The sequence below is a fragment of the Ascaphus truei genome, chromosome 2 (assembly GCF_040206685.1).
Source record: "Ascaphus truei isolate aAscTru1 chromosome 2, aAscTru1.hap1, whole genome shotgun sequence".
NCBI lineage: Eukaryota > Metazoa > Chordata > Amphibia > Anura > Ascaphidae > Ascaphus > Ascaphus truei.
The window spans coordinates 399614119-399635121 of record NC_134484.1 but is presented as its reverse complement, the minus strand read 5'-3'; the positions used below and the strand labels follow the sequence as shown (position 1 = coordinate 399635121).

At 43.1% G+C, this 21003-nt stretch overlaps 1 protein-coding gene across 5 annotated transcripts in view; it reads left to right on the top strand.

Moving 5' to 3' along the window:
- DYNC1I1 (dynein cytoplasmic 1 intermediate chain 1) overlaps positions 1–21003 on the top strand; it is a 576993-nt gene that overhangs the window by 273929 nt on the left and 282061 nt on the right. For all 5 annotated transcript variants that reach the window (XM_075587298.1, XM_075587296.1, XM_075587299.1 and 2 more), the window contains one exon: positions 14012–14101. In XM_075587298.1, coding sequence (XP_075443413.1) covers positions 14012–14101 — 90 coding nt within the window. The remainder of the gene's footprint in view (positions 1–14011; positions 14102–21003) is intronic.

Below are 21003 nucleotides of genomic sequence, written 5' to 3'. Positions count from 1 at the left end.
TAGTAGGATCACAGCTTAAATATGGAGTTTTGGGCACCACTCCATAAAAAAGCACATCATAGAACTGGAGAAAGGGCAGAGAAGAGCAAACAAATTAATTAAGGAGATGGAAAACATGACTTATGAGGAGAGGCTAGCTAAATTAGATATGTTTACAGTACTGTACATTAGAAAAGAGGCGTCTAAGAGGGGATATGATAACTACAGTACTGTATATATAAATATATTTAGGGTCAATACAAGGAGCTTTCAAAAGAAGTATTCATCCCAAAGGCCAGTACAAACATCACGGGTCATGCCTTATGGTTGGAGGCAAGGCGATTTTACCAGCAACAAAGGAAAGGTTTCTTTACAGTAAGGGCCGTTAAAATGTGGAATTCATTACCCATGGAGACAGTGAAAGTGATACAATAGATATCTTCAAAAAAATGATAGGACATATTTTTAGAAAGCGGAGGTATACAGGGATATACCAAATAATCAAACATGGGAAGGATGTTGATCCAGAGTGAAATCTGATTGCTATTATTGGAGTCAGCAAGGAATTTATTTTTTCCCCTTATGAGACATAATTGGATAATGTTTCACTTGGGTTTTTTGTTTGCCTTCCTCTGGATCAAAATACTATAATTACACATATAGGATAAGTATCTGTAGTCAACATAGGTTGAACTCGATGGACATATGTCTTTTTTCAACCTCATCTACTATGTAACTATGTAATAGCAGACAGATGATATAATGAAATAAAAAAAAAACTATTCCAGTGTTATGCTGTTTAACCCCTTATATGTAGTAGCCCTGAATTAGTTCAGTACACTCTACCATTAACATACAGTATCAGGAATGCTGCATTGTGCCCCTTTGAGCTTATCTCATTGACCATTGTCTCCATAATTAGAAAATATATATATATTTTTAGCTAGTTCAATACCCAAGAGATTTACAATGCAAGCAGACCCTAGCACTGAAACAACTAATTATTATAATAGTGCTTGCTTTGACCTTTGATCAGCTTCTTCTGCTTGGGGTTATCCTCTAATGCTTGATGGATCACCAACTTTGTGTACAAATGTAGTAGGCTTTATTGTCACTTCTGGTACTGGTAGAATATATTATGATATTTTGCACCATCATTGCCACAGACTTTGGAAACTATGACATACTGCGTTATCATTACAAAACAGAGTAAACCTGTGCACTCCTATAGAAATAATGAACACTTTGTAAAAGTGATCTGGTCAGTGATCACAGTCCTGAAGGTCAATAAAAACCCAAGATCAAAACGGACAATGTCTTACAAGAAACACTATGTAATTTTTTTTTTACCTGATTCCATGCATAACTTTATGGTAACTTGCATCTTCCTGTTAAACAAAATATTGTGTTTTAGGAAAATCATTTCTATTTTAACTTCATTTTCATTTTCTTCGCAAATGTAGTTTGTTGCGATTCTAGCAAGCGTTTCCGGGAATATACATTTTTGCCACGGTCTCAGGTAAGATTATTTGGGCTATATAACAGGAGTGCTCAATTCCAGGTGGCTCAATCAGTCTCTTCTTCAGCACAGGTGGTCCAATCAGCCCTGCATCAGCACAGGTGGCCCAATCAGTCCCTGCTTCAGCACAGGTGGCTCAATCAGAGGCTCAGTCTTCAACTGAGCCTCTGATTGAGCCACCTGTGCTGAAGCTGGGATATCCTGAAATCCTGACCTGTTGGGGGAGGGAGGGGGCTTGAGGACTGGAGCTGAGCACCCCGGATATATATGTTTTCTTGTTTTTTAAATGAATAGTATAAAGCAATCATAAAATCATATGTTCTACCTATCCTTAATACAGTATATGTTCCTAATTAAAAAAAAAACACATCTTATTTACTCATCTCATCTAAAAAACTTGCGATCAAAGCTTCTAAATGCTGTGTTAGAGACACAAGAAAAACACGTTCTCCTTCAATTTCCGTAAAGGACAGAACTCTCCTTCCAAAAAAATAAAGTAGTGGTAACTGCTATGATGAAGAAAGGGCTAACCCCTCCCGCTACCCACCCGAGAGGCTTAACCACCCACCCTTGGTCAACTACCCTCTTCATCCACTCTCTCTACCTCCAAGAAACATTAAAAACAACAACCCTACTACCTAATCCCTGTCATTGTTTGCAAAGCCAAATATATAAGAGCAAACTCGGGTACTTAGATAATGAGTTTATTGTCTGTACAGCATAGAATATGATCATACACACAAAAGTCAACAAGACTCTCTCCCAGGGGAGGGCCCCAGCAGGCTTTATATTAATAACTGGTTAAAATTGGATTAAAACAGCTATCTATAGGAATCGAGTACTTCTTCATACCAGGAATGTGGGCATTACTACAGGCACAGTCGTAAATCTACTGTGAGCAAATTTCATTCATACCACACACACACATTCTTAGACACAAAATGGACACTAAAGACATAACAGAACAGACAAAATGGAAACAGAACATCGCCATCAATTCTTCACCAGAGACCCCCCAGTCAATTTCAGTAATATATCATCCAATTCAACAGTATATAAATTTCAGCAATATTATTTATGCCCCCCCCACCCCTCCAACATGTACATTATATTAATGGGCAAAATTCCTATTATCCAGATATGGATAATAGTGCATTTGCCCATTAAAAATAAAACATTACCTAGCCAGCATAAAGTAAATTAAAGTTGTACTTGCCCCTGCCAGGATGAAGGCCATCCTCATTTTCTCCGTGTCCTTCTCATCCTCCGTGGGCAGCAACGATAAAGAAAAAAACTAACCATTGGCCACTACCCCCTTAATTACCTTAGCGGTTAATAACCACTATGTTAATTGAGGGTTTAACAACCTTCACCCGCTACCCACCCGGGAGGCCTAACCACCCTCCCTGGGGCAACTACCTGCACACCCTACCCCCTCTACCCATTGATTATCACTGTGGTAAACCATGCTCACAATATGGGCATGGATTGCCACAATGGTAATGAATGGGCAAGCTAAAAAAAAGAACATAACAAAAAATACATAACAATTAAATAAAAACAATAATTTGCTAAAAAATGCATTGATTGTCACGGTGCTTACCTACACCAAGAGAGGGGCATAGATAAGCACATAGATAAGCACATTGACAGTCAATAGTCAACCGAAAAAAAACACACAATTAAATAAAAGTCAATCAATGTCTTTATTACCTTTGCTTTGTTCACCCACATCCTACTCTGGCACCAAGTCTTGATCCTAAATGCAATCCTCAACAGCCTGATGCACAGAAGTCCTTGGCCCTCTGTTGATTGAAGAAACATGCCCTGTAAGTTGCTCCTTTCTTTTCTTCTTTCTTCCATTTTTTCTTCTGTCTACTCATCTTTATAATCTAAAGGGGCCCGGAAATGTTGCCCTGACGGCTTCTTGGGCTCAAATGATATGGGATAGGCCTTATATAAGGCCTGTGACATCACATTTGTGTGTCAAATGGTACACCCCCAATTCTATTGCTCAATGTATCATGTGACAGCTTCCATTATTTAAGGATATGACATCATCTTAAAGGGAGGGAAGCCAGCCAATCAGATGATGTCACTTCTGGAAAACAATCGGATTGTTTGATATACCATGTGATGCCTTTCCTTTTTTGGAGTGATGCAACATCATCAAAAAGGGAGGGAGGCATGCTAGCTGATTTGCTAGCTTCCCTCCCTTTTTGATGACTCAAAAGGAAAGGCATCCCATGATATATCTACCAATCCGACTGGTGGGTATACCATGTGATGGCTTCCATCTTTTTTTTTTTTTTTTGCTGAAGTTGCATAAACATAATGTCGGTTGACGTCGCGACGTCACGCTGCTATGGCAATGAGGAGCTGTGTGACGTCCCATTGGTTACGTCCACTTCGTCATTTGATGCTGGGATTCGCATGGAGAAGGAGGGCGGCAGCGGCCACCAGAAGTAAATGCTTTGGGGCACCTCATATCACTCAATATCCACCTATAAGACCCATCTTAAAACACACCTCTTTAACGAAGCATATGGGCATCTCAATGGCTGATGCTATACACCTGATACATCGACCTTGGCCCCTTGTAGACGCACTTACCAGAACACCTTCCTACTGTGTATGTACGTTCTTCCTACTTATCACTTAGATTGTAAGCTCTTCGGGGCAGGCAATCATTTTTCCTAATATTACTTTTATGTCTCAAGCGCTTTTTCCCATTATGTTATATTATTATGTCTCGTGTATTACTGCTGTGAAGCGCTAACGTATGTACAGTACATAGATGGCACTATATAAATAAAGATATGCATACATACTTGACATACATACTGTACATACCTATTCATATTTTGGTCTACAAGATAACATATATTGTTTTTGTTCAAGAATGATGAAAATGTTTGCTTATGTCCTTTTTAGTCCCATCCATTATATTACCTGGATATTCACATATATCTAGCAAAGTTATTTACACATTTAAACCTGCATGATGATTTCTATTGTATTTGTCATCAGAAACAAAGTTGTGTACAATCCATTTGGATTACTGTACGCAACTAGAACACTTCAAATGGGAGTCGCTAGAGCGATTCATATTTTTACATTAGCTTCTGTAGTTAGGGCTTCATTTTGTGAAATAATTGTCATTATGCCATTAACCTGTTGCAGGTGCAGCCTCAATCCCAATACACATGGATAGTTACAGTATACTATGGTGGTTTTTAGTTAAGGAACTAGTGAATTTTGAACTTGCTGGTAAACCTTTTTTTGTATATAGATTATTGCTATTCCCTCATAATAATTTTCCAGTTCTGGTGTCATTCTCCTTGGTAATAGACATACTGTATGAATATGAATAAGGACATCATGTTATGTCAAAACAGACATAATCCGTGGAGTAATGAAAAGTTTGTCTCAAAACAATTTGCAAGAGCAGCTTCTTACAAAGTATGCTAGGATTTGAAATACCTGTTCAAAGAAAGTAATCATTTTTATACGTGCCCCTGAAGTAAAAAAAATAAATAAAGGGGGTGCTTTGTACTCCTTCCCACATGGACAATTTGAAAAATAAAATACAATTTGTCTGCAGAATCCATGCATTTCTGCATACAGTACTAGTCTCTAGAATAGCTTATTTTTCCAGTGGTATTTGCCGTGCACCAGGCTAATAAAAAGTGTTTGCTGTGTTCATGTGTGTGAAAAGCGTGACTGAAAGTGGGAAATAAGAAAAATAAACATTTGCACATTTATAAGCAAAGTAGAAGTGGCTTCCAGCTATGCATTTTCAGATGAGGAGGGGAAAGAAGCCTGCTAATCATCAGAATGGGATTATGCTCCTAAGTATTAAATTGTAACATTGAGGCAAGGCTACACTAAGTAAACACAAGAGGAATTTTTTAGGTGATATTTTCACATAAGCGACTTTCAGATAGGTTCACACAGAACATAACTATCAAGGGACTAAAAAACTAATTTATCAGGTAATGCAGGCTCTACGGGACTTGTAGTTTATGCACAATTATATTTTTGGTCAATCAGTCTACTGAAACAGCATGAACAATATTAAATTATGATATTTAAATCACGCCTCAACAAAGGAGCCTTTTGGCTCTTCAGTTTGGTTTAATTGAAATGTGTGCTGTCTGCATGTTAGGCTGCATGTGACAATACACAGGAGTTTTTAGTACATACCAGTAGAGGTGTAAACCTTATTCTCTGGGGGGTAATAGAGTCTCTGCTGCCAACCTTTCCACTTCCTCAGTGGCACAAGCAACGATATATATACCAGGTAGATCTGTCACTTGTGTTAATTACTGTAGTGAGTACCACTTGAAAATATTTAACAGACCAAAGCAACATTGTACGACAAAATATATATCCTCAAAAACTAAAAAGAAAAAAAAAAGCTGTAAACTGGGAATATACTGTAAGCACATATATCAAAAACTAATCTTGTCAGATTTTCCTATTTGCCGAAAGAAAAACATATGACCTGCTAATTTTATGGGTGATTCATGTACAAGCAAAAGTGTTATTTAAAAAGGAACAAATTCATGTAACCAAAGTCAGTCACTGGCTGCATTTAAATAAGGAATATTTCTTTTTTTTTTTTTCCCATACAGTGGGCTTTGATCACTGGTTGTTTTTTGCAAGACTTTTTGAAAACTATTTTGCAACGTTTCAACTACAAATAATTTGACATAGCTTATTCTCAAATACTTACCTTTTTGTGAAATGTAAACTTGATAACAACATGTTTTCATTAGAGATGTGCAACATTTTTGCAAAAGTTCACGAATCAGACACAATGTGCTATATTGTTTTTACTAAAGACATCTAAAGTTCACTCCCAAAAATTTGGCAAGCTTTAAAAATCAATGTGCAGGTCACAGGACCCTAAACTCCTGGTCCTTCATATACTAAGTTTTTTGCAAAGTTCTTCTGAAACATTGACATTTTGGCAGAAGTGTAATATTTTATTTGCCCAATTTGAATTTTTGCAACATTTCTCTAAATTGCAAAACTTAGGAAAAAGTTGGGAAAACTCGCAATTTGGAATACATTCACACAGCTCTACTTTCCATGTTGGGTATTTCAAATGAATGAAAGAACAAGTCATTGAAAAGTTGTAATGCAATTTTGCCTTTCCCGCTATTACATATGGAAACTTAAGATATTATTATATACTTATAATGTAATACAACTTCTTCAAATGAAAAGGTTGTAAACCCTGACATCAGAACTAGAATAAGTTGCAGATTCCATGTCATCGTGTCTAGTTTAAGCCATCTGCTGCCAGAGTGCCTGAATTCTAGCAACAAAGAGGTTCATCATTTAAAGAACTGAAAATGAATCACGTATTTATTACATTTTAGCATGTATTTGTCTATTCATGCATTTTAATGTTTAATTAAAGCAATGTTCATGTTGTAAGTATGAGGTAAATGATGGCTTAACTTCTACAAATAATGTATCTTCTGCCTGTGATAGCAATGGCTATCTCAGGCTGGGTCCATGGTGACTGCACACTCGCGTCCGTGTGCGCGTGACATAACCCGTTTTTGCTTTAGCGATTTGTGGCCAGGGTAGATACGATGGGGGGGTGGGGGGGCGTGTCGTGGGGTGTGGCTGTGATGTCACGGAGCTGATTCACCCTCATTGGGCGAACCGTTCACGTGACCTGGCCGTCGCACGCGGAATCAAATGTATCTGAACCCTCGCGCTCCGCACGCCCCTCGCATGCGTGGTCTATGGCTGCGATCATTGCCTTAAGACATTGTGATCACGCCGCGCCCGCACTCCTCCACGCGCTGTCGCCGACCATGGACGCGACCTCAGTTATTTCACATTTACTTCTATTGGAGTGCATAACTACTGAGAACTATGTAAATGCACGTGTGAAAATCACCTAAAACAGAAGTAATATATATTTAAAAGTACATCTAGGCATTTGATATCTACTGTACTTGTACAAATGCAGTTTCTGAGTTTGTTGTGACATGTTACAACATCATAGAGTTGATAAATTTACAGAATTCATATTTTGGGGTATTTTTCAAAGCAGTTTGACATTTGTGCCACTAATTTTCTATACTAATATGACTATTTGTGTCAATCCTTTCATTATAACTGGCAAATGATCTCAATCCATGTTACATTTTTTTTAGCATTTTACGTACTCTCCTGGTATGCATCTAATGTTGTGAATACAAGTACATTAGGTTGCCTTCTTTAAAAAGTAGACTTACACAATCTTATCAAGCTCCAAACCCACAGTATTATAATCTATCTTATACTATATTAGTGAAAGCACTGTATGTTTGCCTGCCTGCCTGCCTGCATGCATGCATGCCTGCCTGCTGGATGTCCGGTGTCCCTAGCGGCAATCTCATTGGTCCCTTGGCCCGCCCGCCCCCGCACACCTCTCATTGGCCTCACACACTCACACCACCCCCTTGGCCCGCCCCCCACACCTCTCATTGGCCTGAGGCGGAGTGACGGGCCAAAGGTCCAAAAAAAAAAATAACACACACACACACACACACACACACACACACACCTCTCTCCCCTCTCCAAATCACCTTTTCCCCCTCCCCAGCGGCATCACCTCTTCCCCCTCCCCAGCGGCATCACCTCTTCCCCCTCACCAGCGGCATCACCTCTTCCCCCTCCCCAGCGGCATCACCTCTTCCCCCTCCCCAGCGGCATCACCTCTTCCCCCTCCCCAGCGGCATCACCTCTTCCCCCTCCCCAGCGGCATCACCTCTTCCCCCTCCCCAGCGGCATCACCTCTTCCCCCTCCCCAGCGGCATCACCTCTTCCCCCTCCCCAGCGGCATCACCTCTCCCCGCTCCAAATCACCTCTCCCCGCTCCAAATCACCTCTCCCCGCTCCAAATCACCTCTCCCCACTCCAAATCACCTCTCCCCCCCCCGCTCCAAATCACCTCGCTTCCCGCAGCTGCCACGCGGCGCGTAAGATGGCGGACCCCCTTCCTCCCTCGCGGCGCCGAGTCAGACGGTGGCGGCGCCCGGAAGTACAGGTAGGTGTCGCTCCCCACCTCCGGCGCCAAACGGAACTGAGAAAGGGCGCATCAACTGAGGTGTGTGTGTGTGTGTGTGTGTGTGTGTGTGTGTGTGTGTGTGTGTCACTGTCCACTGCCCCCCCCTCCTATCCACTGCCCCCCCCTCCTATCCACTGCCCCCCCCTCCTGTCCACTGCCCCCCCTCCTGTCCACTGCCCCCCCCCTCCTGTCCACTGCGTCCCCCCTCCTGTCCACTGCGTCCCCCCTCCTGTCCCCCCTCCTGTCCACTGCCCCCCCTCCTGTCCACTGCCCCCCCCCTCCTGTCCACTGCCCCCCCTCCTGTCCACTGCCCCCCCCTCCTGTCCACTGCCCCCCCCTCCTGTCCACTGCCCCCCCCTCCTGTCCACTGCCCCCCCTCCTGTCCACTGCCCCCCCCTCCTGTCCACTGCGTCCCCCCTCCTGTCCACTGCGTCCCCCCTCCTGTCCCCCCTCCTGTCCACTGCCCCCCCCTCCTGTCCACTGCCCCCCCCTCCTGTCCACTGCCCCCTCCCTCCTGTCCACTGCCCCCCCCCTCCTGTCCACTGCCCCCCCCCTCCTGTCCACTGCCCCCCCCTCCTGTCCACTGCCCCCCCCTCCTGTCCACTGCCCCCCCCCTCCTGTCCACTGCCCCCCCCTCCTGTCCACTGCCCCCCCCTCCTGTCCACTGCCCCCCCCCTCCTGTCCACTGCCCCCCCCTCCTGTCCACTGCCCCCCCCCTCCTGTCCACTGCCCCCCCCCTCCTGTCCACTGCCCCCCCCCCTCCTGTCCACTGCCCCCCCCTCCTGTCCACTGCCCCCCCCTCCTGTCCACTGCCCCCTCCCTCCTGTCCACTGCCCCCCCCTCCTGTCCACTGCCCCCCCCTCCTGTCCACTGCCCCCCCCTCCTGTCCACTGCCCCCCCCTCCTGTCCACTGCCCCCCCCTCCTGTCCACTGCCCCCCCCCCTCCTGTCCACTGCCCCCCCCCCCTCCTGTCCACTGCAGGAAATGCAGGGGGAGGAATCCATGCCTTTGAGGCGCCCCCCCCTCCCTTTGACGCCCCCCCCCCTCCCTTTGACGCCCCCCCTCCCTTTGACGCCCCCCCCTCCCTTTGACGCCCCCCCCTCCCTTTGACGCCCCCCCCTCTCCCTTTGACGCCCCCCCCCCTCCCTTTGACGCCCCCCCTCCCTTTGACGCCCCCCCCTCCCTTTGACGCCCCCCCCCTCCCTTTGACGCCCCCCCCCTCCCTTTGACGCCCCCCCCCTCCCTTTGACGCCCCCCCCCTCCCTTTGACGCCCCCCCCCCTCCCTTTGACGCCCCCCCCCCTCCCTTTGACGCCCCCCCCCTCCCTTTGACGCCCCCCCCCTCCCTTTGACGCCCCCCCCCTCCCTTTGACGCCCCCCCCTCCCTTTGACGCCCCCCCCTCCCTTTGACGCCCCCCCCTCCCTTTGACGCCCCCCCCTGCCTTTGACGCCCCGCGCGCACACACTGACTGACTGCCGCACGCACGCACACACTGACTGACGCGCACACAAAGCCTGACTGACGCACGCACACACTGACTGAGGCACACACTGACTGTGTGTGCGTCAGTCAGTCTGTGTGTGTTTGTGTTTCTGCCTCAGACTCACTGACGCGCGAGCAAACACACAGTGACTGACGCACACACGCTACATGAAGCTGTAAAGGAGGGAGGGAGGGGGGGGACTAGATTGATGTGAATGGGGGACAAACAGAGAGAGGGGGGAGGAGAGAGAGGAACGGGAACATTACATCCCGGGCAACGCCGGGTCTCTCAGCTAGTATGTATATATTTATTGGAGTGCTACTGGGAAAGTGACCTCGAGTATACTGCAATTTAGTTAAAATTTAGGAGCACTATATGTGCTATGCGTGAGCTACAGTGTAGTTTAAACTGAGAAACTGTAAAAATAAAGTGCAAAACTATACTTCCCACACTTATTGCTACAGCAAAGGTCACCACTACCTTTCTCCCGGGGGAAGAAATCTCTCAATACATTACAAGTAGTAAATAAACTAAATAATGTATCATATTGGATGTGCATTGTGGCATCTTTGGCTATTGTTATTTAAAAAAGTATCTTAAAGGAGCAATCCAAGCACTTTTTCTTTTAACCGGGGATTGACGTAGGAGGTCTCTGGAGCTGAACCTCATTCATTTCAGCACTGGGGACCCCCTGCTTCCAGAGATTCTTACCTCTGTAGTAGGTTCTGGAAGCCGCTCCGGCTGAGCTAGCTGGGCTTTAAAGTTTAAAGCTCTGGCGTTACGTGGGCCAATAGGAAGTCTAACCTGATGATGTCATGGCTTCCTATTGGCCCGCAGGGCGTGGGAGCTTTGAAACTCCACCATTACGTGATCCCTGGTATCCGAGAAGAGCGTCTAACGGCACTTCCTGCAGAGGTAAGTATCTCCATAAGCAGGGGGTTCCCGTTACTGAAATTATTGGGGTTCAGCTCCAGAGAACCCCTGCTTCAATCCTGGGTAGAAAAAATAAAGAACATGAATTGCTGCTTTCATATTTTTATTTAACAGTGTATTCTATTACTTCCCTTAATATGTAACATGAAAGGACACCACAGAAAAAGATATACAAGCATACCACGGGGTTAAGGACACTCACTTTAAGTACACTCGTGAGTAAGGACATATCGCCCAATAGGCAAATGGCAGCTCACGCATGCGCCTGTCAGCACGTCCTGAACAGGAATACCGGCTCCCTACCTGTACTGAAGCTGTGCGCAAGCGAGGAGACTATAAAGCCTGTTACAAATGCGTTATTTACATCAGTTATGCGCGTATATGATGATTGCAGTACAGTACATGCATCAATAAGTGGGGAAAAGGTAGTGCTTCACTTTAAGTACATTTTCGCTTTACATACATGCTCCGGTCCCATTGCGCACGTTAATGCGGGGTATGCCTGTAACCACAAACGGCAAGAGAAATAGTCTCACTCTTGTGATGTACTGCAAGATAAGTTAGAAATGCATTCTTTTTTAAATACTGTACATGCTGGAAATAGTACATTTAAAGAATATAGTGACATTTTTACATGTTCCTCTCATTTCCCAGATCCTTCCCTCCATACTAGTTTTGGGCTTTGCTTTTGATAATGAATGTAAGAATTTCGGAGCAGGAAAGCTGGGAACGAGGTAGAAATGCATTTGCATAGGCCAAAGAGGGCACTGCAACATCTGGCAGTAGTAGCTGACATGTGTCAGATTTTTTTGCTCTCGTTAGATTCAAATTAACCTCTTCACCTTTGGCAACCAAGTCTGTGGCAGGATTTGCTCTTGAACCTTGATGACAACCTTGAACATTTATACATTTTAGAGATGTCAAATAGATACATAGTAACGATTAGATACATAGATGTTGACAGCGTATATGGGCAACTTGTCCCACCTAATGCCTTTTGTATATGTATTAAAGCAGCAATACACACCCACCCCTTTTTTTTTCTCTTTCTTTTTTTCTTATTTGCATATGTACTGTAAAGCATGTGACAATGTGCCATTCTACGTTCTGGCAATCGTTAGGTGCTGCTGTTATAAATGTGAAAAAATCCTTATTGTGTGTCTAACATAATGGCTGCTTCAATCCGTGTAACTCAGTAGCTACAATGTATCCTTATATTACTGCAGTAGCATTATCTAGTGTTACAGTTTGCAGCTCAAATTGCTGGGAACTTTGGCAACAAATTATCACAAACAGGAAATTGTTGCAAATATTTTGCCCTGCTTGGGAGGTGGGTTAAAATCTGCTATAGAAATCACAGGATGCTCAGTATATTAAAACTCATAAAAAATGGCACTAAGAGTTCAATAATAAAAGAAAATGCAGTAAGTATTATTTAATACTATATAACTGATTTATTTAAAAAAAAAACATATATGTTTTCACGTTTGCTGCTCTAAATCTACATGATTGCAAGCTTTATTCCTACATTCCTAACATTTAGAGTTACTTAAAGCAGAAAAATCACCCCCCCCCCCCCCAACTTCATTTTTTACAGTGTATTACGAAATGGATAATACCTCAGGAGAATATATATGCATACACTATCTCTACCTCACCATTGGAGATGTTATCTATTTACTGTAAATCATGCATTTGTCATTGTGTAATATTTGCTAATAAAATGTTATTATTTTTTGTCTTTAACGGAAATCTTGCTGTAGTGACCCACACACTCAGAATATTAGTCCACCATTAGGTTATCTATACCCTGTGACATATTAGTCCTGTGGTGTCCTATCTACGTATACTGCGGATGAGTGCAATCAATAGAGATACTTTTTGTGACCCCCTTGGGGATTATTTGTGCAGATAAGATTAAAACTATAGCAATAACTAAGTCTTCCAGCGCAATATAATGTAATAGTCAGTATGAATAAAGCATTTTACTCACGTTCCATATCCAGAATTGTTCTAATATTAAAAATAGTTGCTTACATTGGTGCATCCCACTGATTTTGTATCAAGGCTAAAGTTAAATATCCAATGTGAAGAGTTTAGTACAGTAACTCTCATAATGTGCAGTCTACAATATGTAATCACCTTCACTATACCTTCTAAACATGTATAAAAGTAGAAGCCTGTAGCCAGGGTATTTAATTTATGGTATAGATCCACAAGTCTATCTGTTCTTGTACTGGATCTCTTCATCATATATCATTCTTAGGCTGCGTCCATGGTACCTCAGACCACGCAGACGCTGAGCGAACAGACTGCCTTAAGGCAGTGTTCGCGTACATGCGACTTGCGGCCGCGTGCGTGCGGAGGCAGGAGGGGGCGCGTGATGCACAAGAAATCAGTTAAAACTGATTTCTCACACAACAGGGCGGTCACGTGAGTGGTTCACCCAATGAGGGCGAACCAGCTCTGAGACGTCACTAGAAACGCCCCCCACACGGCCCGAGTACTATGGCCAGGGAAAGCACCCGCTTTCCCTTAGCCTCCGCGCGTCTCCGCACGGGCTGCGGCACCATGTTCACAGCCTTAATTTGTTTGTTCTTCGCATGACAAATAGCTGAAAAGTTTACTTGTTTGGATATGAAAAGCTCATTAATATGATTGGTTATCAATACATAGAATATAATAAAGAATAGAAAATCACAACATCATTGTGGGTGAGATTATATTTAGAGAATGTTGAGCCAAAGGAAGGCAAATGCAAAAAAAAGACCACATTTGTCAATAATCATTAGAAAACATTTAAAACTCTTCCACCTTTTCATTTAAAACTGTTTTTCCCCCAGCATTATTTTCTGTATTCAATTGGAATAAGATTGCATTTCTTTGAAAGCCTCTAATCATTGTAAAAAAATACTATGTACTGTTAATGTTCCTTTAATCTCATGGTCACATTTGTTTATATTTGAAAAGTGGAAATCTCTCATATTTATGTTTAACTCTCTTTGTTTGTGTTATGTAGAGGAAGAAGAGGACGAGGAAATGGTAGAACTCAAAACAGACCATGATTCTGAGCTTGAAAATCAAGAGGAGAAGCGAGAAGCACAAGAAGGTAAACACAATCTGATGGATTACTTCTATTTTCAAGACCTTACAACTAATTGATATGCTGAAAGTCCTAATGATCAAGAGCAGAGGGGTTGATACAATAACTAAATTAAGCATTGTGTACCATTTTGGGGGAGATCTGGTAAAAAAACACATTCAATGCGTTAAGGGTATATTTGCAGAGATATCAACCTTCGAGGATTGAAGTTTTTATGTAAATGGAATGCCCATGTCTTACTGTAAGTGCCATTCTTGCTACTGATGGGTTACTATTATTATTAGTGCAGCCTGCCCATAACGTGGTGGTATGAGGTTTGTTAGATTAATACTTTTAACCTCATGTGGCACTGAATCTAGCAGGAGAGATCCGAGTTGGTCTTCATAAGGCTGGTGAATTAAGGAAGAGGTTTGTGTATTACCTGTACAGAGCGGTCAGTTCACCGTCTATGGCTAAGTACGACACTAAATGGCAGTGCCCCACCTGAAGTGGCTGGTATTACCTTAGATGTTGGCCAGGTAGTCCTCAAGGAATAATACAATATAAACCAATACCTTACATATAGAATCAATAACCACACAAGAAGGACAGGGTTGAAACATTTATTACTAAGAGCAGAAGTATTACTGTCAAACTTCTTCATCTGTTGTTATCTACAAATGGTAACACAAATGGTAAAAACCTGACAACAGCACCATCAACCAAAATAAAACATAATATATTGAAAATGAGACAGTTATCTCAAACACACACCTCAATTGCCCCTATGGACATGATGAACTGGTACCAGGCCACACTATCCAAGAATAAAATGGGTCCAGTCTGACGCCATTCATGTAGGTACTGCAAGCTGCCTCAAATGAAGGGCCATTCATCAAATGAGACTTTCATAAATGCACTGATCTGGACTCACCCTAAACAGTAAGGAAGCATAAAAAAAAGTTGTGCATTTAAATTAAGTGTTCACTTATGCGCAATAGCTGTACTGGACAATGTCACTGATAGTAAACCTATTGAGGACTAGCTAGAGGTGGCCAACATGATAACCCAAGCCCGACTGGTAAACCCATTTCTTTTGGTGGTCACCAAGGTAGGGTTGATGGACTGAAAGCATCTCAGGAACACGTGCTGCTACTGCAGCTGCTTCTGCCATGTCTCTTTGTTTTAGTTTCGGTCTCTGTGTGTAGATGTAGACAGAGCATGCACTGGTTTCAGTGGATTTAAAGGGAGAGACAAATACTGTATATAGAATTGCTACAATTTTAATGACAATAAGCTGTAGTTAATACTGGTAGTGGGAGGGGGGGAGGGAGAGGTGAGTGGCTTATGGTTATTTTGTAGTTGTGTACAGTATGTTGTTATATTTTTGTACTTTTGTCTAGTGCACAATAAATTATTTTGTGCTACTTGTTATTCATCAGAACATTAACATTATGTTTTTCATGCCCCATGTCGGTGGTCTTGCAAGCCCACCCTCCCCATTGCATACCTCACAAACCCCCTCTATTTCCACCCCTCTTCTCATGTATTTCTATCCCCTCTGTCTCACTCCCTCTCTTCCTCACAACCCCCTCTTACACTCCCCCCTCCATTAATTACCCCACTCTCACTCAATCCCTTCCCCCGCATGTAGTTCTCTCCCCTCCGTCTCACTCTTAATCCCTCTTTTCCTCACTCTCTTCTCTCTCCCCCCTCCATCAATTACCCCACTCACTCAATCCCCCCTCCTCACACACATTCCCTCCTCCCCTTCCGCGACCATCCCCCCAAATACATATAAACCCCCCATACATATTTTAAAAATCCCAAATATATATATATATTTTTTAAAACAACCCCCAAATAATCTCCCAATTTCCAATCTTACCAGTCAAGAAAAAACAGTTCTCAAAAATGTTAAGTCTAACCTTAATATTATCATTCGTATAGCAGATAAAGGAGGGGGCACAGTTCTTCAGGACAAAGCTGATTACTGTCAGGAAGCAAGTAGAGTTAGTCAGATTCTAATTCATATTGCAAATTAGAAAGAGATCCCACTGCTGAATATCTAGCTGAATTGAAACTCATACTCATCAGAGCATTACGTCTGGGAATCCTAAGTAAGTCAGAGTTTCAATACCTGTACTGTTCAACTCCCACCATCCCTATTTTCAATCACCTGCCTAAATTTCAAAAATCACTCACTAATCCTCCCGGGCGTCCTATTATTTCAGGGATTGATTCACTCACTGTTAATCTTTCTCAATATCTAGTTAACTATTTGCAACCACTGGTCCCCACACTTCCCTCACATTTACTTGACACCACCTCTGTTCTTTCACTCATTAACACCATCACTTGAGAACCCGCTTATAAATTAGCCAGGTTAGACGTCCAATCGCTGTACACCAGTATACTACACACTGGAGGTCTTCAAGCTATTGATTTTTTACTTATCTTTCAATGTCATGTATTTAAAATAGAGTTGCTGTGTTATGTCAATTTATTGGTTTGTAAATTCACATGATGGTATGGAATTATCATACTCTACCTGCAAGTATATAACCATGACTTATCCCCCATAGCAATCAAAATGCTATATAACTGTTCCCTTATTTCTTTTTACCATTATCCCCTCCTCTGTTTCCCCCCCCTCCCTTGCCTCCCACTTTATTTTTCCCTCATTTCCGCCCCCCTCCTCCCTGTCACTTATTCCTTCAACACATTGTATTTTTTTTTATTACAGTATATTGTCTAATTGTATTCATTTTTGTTTTTAAATATTAACATTAAAATATGTTCTGATTTAGCAGATCAATCCTATTAGATAAGTCAGCTATCATCCAATTCAACCTCTTTAATACAGTACAATCTAGTAATTCACTGGCAACATGCATCTGAAGTGCTAATTCCATACCAACCTACATGGTGGTTAGCAGATATTGTTATAATGTTGTAAATGTATGCATAAGCACTCTGAAATTTCTATTTTAGATAGTTTCAATTTACACATATCATAATTAGCTTGAATTGGCCCCCCACTGTGCGGGGGTATATCTAACTGGACAATGATCTGAAGCGTGACTGCCTGATGAAGCACTTTTACGTGTGAAACACGTAGTGGTTGAAAAACGCAATTGATGAGGTTCAGTACTTGCCGCAACCTCTAACTGAGCACATCGTAGACATGCGAAGCTCCTGTACATACCCGGAAGTAAGGAATTACTGCCTGCAGACTCAGGCAGCTAGGATCAGCATTCTGTTGGCATGAGAAATAACCACCGGATTGTAACAGGAAGGACCCGAGTTCAACTCCAGGGATGTTTCTAACACCACTCCGCCCTCTGAAAAAGCACCCCCCGGACGATCCCTTTTTAGGTTTGTCTGGGTATCTCAGATGGAAAGACTTGACCAACCGTGGGACAGGGACAACATTTAATTTTTCTCAGGACCGTAGCCCACCCACTAGACCAGATATTGGAGGTTTCCCCGAAGTAATCTGGAGTCCGGGATCTTCTCCACAATGAACTCCTCCTCAGTATCTACTAGAACAGGATCAGGAGGGGGGAGGCTGTGTCCAGGAAAAGGGTTTTCCCTGAACAGCTTCAGTAGTGAAGTATGGAAAACTGAATGCACTTTAATGGATTCAGGAAGTTTTAGTCGGAAGGATACAAGACTCACTAGTGCCGAAATCCCCCTGACCAACCCTGAAGATGTGCTGCAAAATGTCAGATATGACTGTCTCTTGTCCATGAACGATTGGAAAACAAGATAGAAGCTAATGCCGAGTTACAGAAGGATTTGTTCACAGTTGCCTTTGAGTGTGGAACTTTGATGAACACAGAGCATCGCTTGCGTAGTGGCGACTGAGCTGAAGACGGTGAACGCTATTATTACCACCATGGTCAAGAAACAGAGCCGCTCTGACAAAGTTATTACTGACAGGAAGCAGAGGTATGAGGAGGCTCAGAGAAGCCCCTCAGTCGCAGTATAGAGCTTGAACTCTCTCAGAAAGAGTCTCGCAGTCTCAGCACAGAGCTTGAAATCTCTCAAAAGGAACTTCACTACGGAGAGGTAATCGAGTCTGTTGCTTCAAAACAACAAATACCATCATTCCGAAATCAATGGGAAATAGACCTAGGGGAGACCCTAGAGGATGAAGAATGGAACACCATATTCTTGGCTACCACCAAAAGTTCTATATGCACCACACTGAAGGAGAACACATATAAAGTTCTTATGAGATGGTACCTCAACCCACTCAAATTATCGAAATTCATACCAGGGTTCTCCCCATCATGTCCTAAACAATGTGGAAGAACAGCTGACCTGTTACATATGCTGTGGTCCTGCCCGCGGATATCCCTAGTTTGGGAACAAATCAGGAATTGGATCCAGAGGATTTTTGACCTCTCTATTCCCCCAGAACCATGGCTGTTTCTGTTACACAGACCCTTAAAAGGCCTATCAAAGTCGCATAATAAACTAATTGCACATTTCGCAATAGCCACGCGGTGCGGGATCGCAGCATTATGGAAACGCCCCGATATTCCAATTATCCCAAAGATTCGGAATCGTATTTGATTTATTTGCCCTTGCTCACAATAAATACCTCACACACCATGAGATTACTCATCTATACCTTACTCCGGCGTATGCGGCTAATCGGCGGTACTAAGGACGTCTCAACAGCCCTCAGCGGCCGTTCCATCCACTCCCTCCGATCTCCCATTCCTATCCTTCATCCCTTCCCTCTTCCCTCCCCCCTCCCTCCGCTTTTTTTTTTTTAATTTATTTTTTTTGGTCTCTCCTATTTATTATTGTTATTATTGTTATTTCCCCCCAACCCCTCACAATAAGAGTAACTATCCCCACCCACACGGTTAAATAGGGCTCGAAAAACCGTGCGGGCCTGATATGCGGAAATTAATGTTTATAATATGCTACCTTGAACAATGTTTGTCTGAATGATTTCTTATGTATAACAAGCATGTATTCATCAATAAAATACAAGTTATAAAAAAAAAAAAAAGGAACTTCACAGTGTTCATGGTGCAGAACTGGGAGTCTTTCAGAAAGAGATTCACAGTCTTGGTACATAGTTGGAAGTCTCTCAAAAAGAGGTTTGCAGTCTTAGTACTGATCTGAAAGTCTCTCCGAAGGAATTTCACACTCAACACAGAGCTACTGTAGAAGTATTGAGCCAGGAGATTCAAAGTCCCAGCACAGAGGTGTGTAAATGGAAGGATGACTACGAAAAAGTCCTGAGTGTTAGGCCGCGTCCATATCAGGGGAAGCCGCGCTGAGCCACTCGGACGGTCCGCGATGAGCCCCTGCATCCTTAATGAGGATGTCTTTAGAGGGGGCTCCCGCGAGCGTCCGCAGGCATGCTGAGGCGCTGGGATTTTCAGCCGACAGCAGAGCCTGTTTCTCAGCTCGCTGTTGGCTAAAAACACCCAATCAGCGCAAAGCAGCGTCATGACGTCGATGTCGTGACGTTGACTCTGTGACGTTGACGCTTCGTGGGCTATTGGCCCAGTGATGTCACTGCCCCACCTCCCCCCACCCCCCCGACGGCGCACACTGGCTCGTTTGCCAGTCCATGGAATGGCTCCTAACCGAGCAGGTGAGCCTCAGCGTCAGCGCGGCTCATCACGGCTCCCCCTAGATGGACGAAGCCTTAGAGAGACTGTAAAACGTGAGAAAAGAATCTTGAAATTGGAGGTTTCAGATTTGACTGATCAGGTCAGTAAAGGAAAAGAGAAGCTTCACAAAGAAAAAGATTTGAAGAAACAAATCCAACAAGAAAAGTTGAAAGTGCAGTTAGCTCGGAAAGAAACAGAAAAAGGTAAGGATCGAATATCCAGCCGCTCCATAACACAAAATATAGGCACTCACCTGCCAAAAGTTGTTAAAAAATCAGCTTTATTAAACTACATAAAAAACAAAAAAACAAACAGTACTAACTACTCTCCCACGCGTTTCTCATTCTCAACTCCTTTTAATATATTTTCACTGGCAATTTTCCTAGACCTCCTAGAGCTTGTACACGGTTTTTTTCTAAGCTCTGAAAGAAGCAGGGCTCTGAAACTGTCATCATACAGGCTGCCTACAGAGGAACGAAAGCTTGTCGGCTGTATCGCCAGAATAAAGCGGCATGACTTCTCCAGTCAATATGAAGAATGTAATGACAAAGAAAGAGGTATGAACATTTGAAGCAAAGTGTAATTGTGATCGAGTCAAATGTTATGAAGTATCTGCAGCAAAGAGGCTACGGGAAAATGGAAGAAGCTGTTTGTATGACTCAGTCCAGATATAGGTCCTATGTCAAAACCAAGTAAGATGTGCGTTGCTAAAAGCACATCCACAATACAATCGGCTTTACACAAAATTCAGGAAAGCAGAACCGAATTGTTACTGAGAAGTGCAATACAAATTCAATCATACTCCATGCCCATATGGCCCAAACCTCAGGATGAAAATAGCTACAATAAAGATTCAGTCTTTGACTAGAAAGAAAGACAAGAAAAAAACAAAAAAAGCGCAACAAATCTAAAAGAATAATAATATATAAGTGCTTAGAGTGATGCAACCTAACTGTCCCTGCAGCTGAGGTCAGCTCTCTCACACAGAGAGAAAAAGTAAGGTTCACGAAGAAAAAGGACCTATAGCGGAAAAGTGACAAAAAAAAACACAACATAGTGAAATCTATATTGATGGATAATCCCCATGTCATTGAATAAACTCACAGGAGGATAGTTCTTTAAAGCGTAAAATTGGAAATCCAACAGGTCACATGATCGAGGGGTTGCGGGAGATCCTCACGACTGTCATGAATGGGACGCCGCACTCACTGTGGCCATGGCCACCAAGTGCACTATTGAATTGGAGGTTCAAACAGGAGTTAAGACCGTCTTACCTTACCTCCA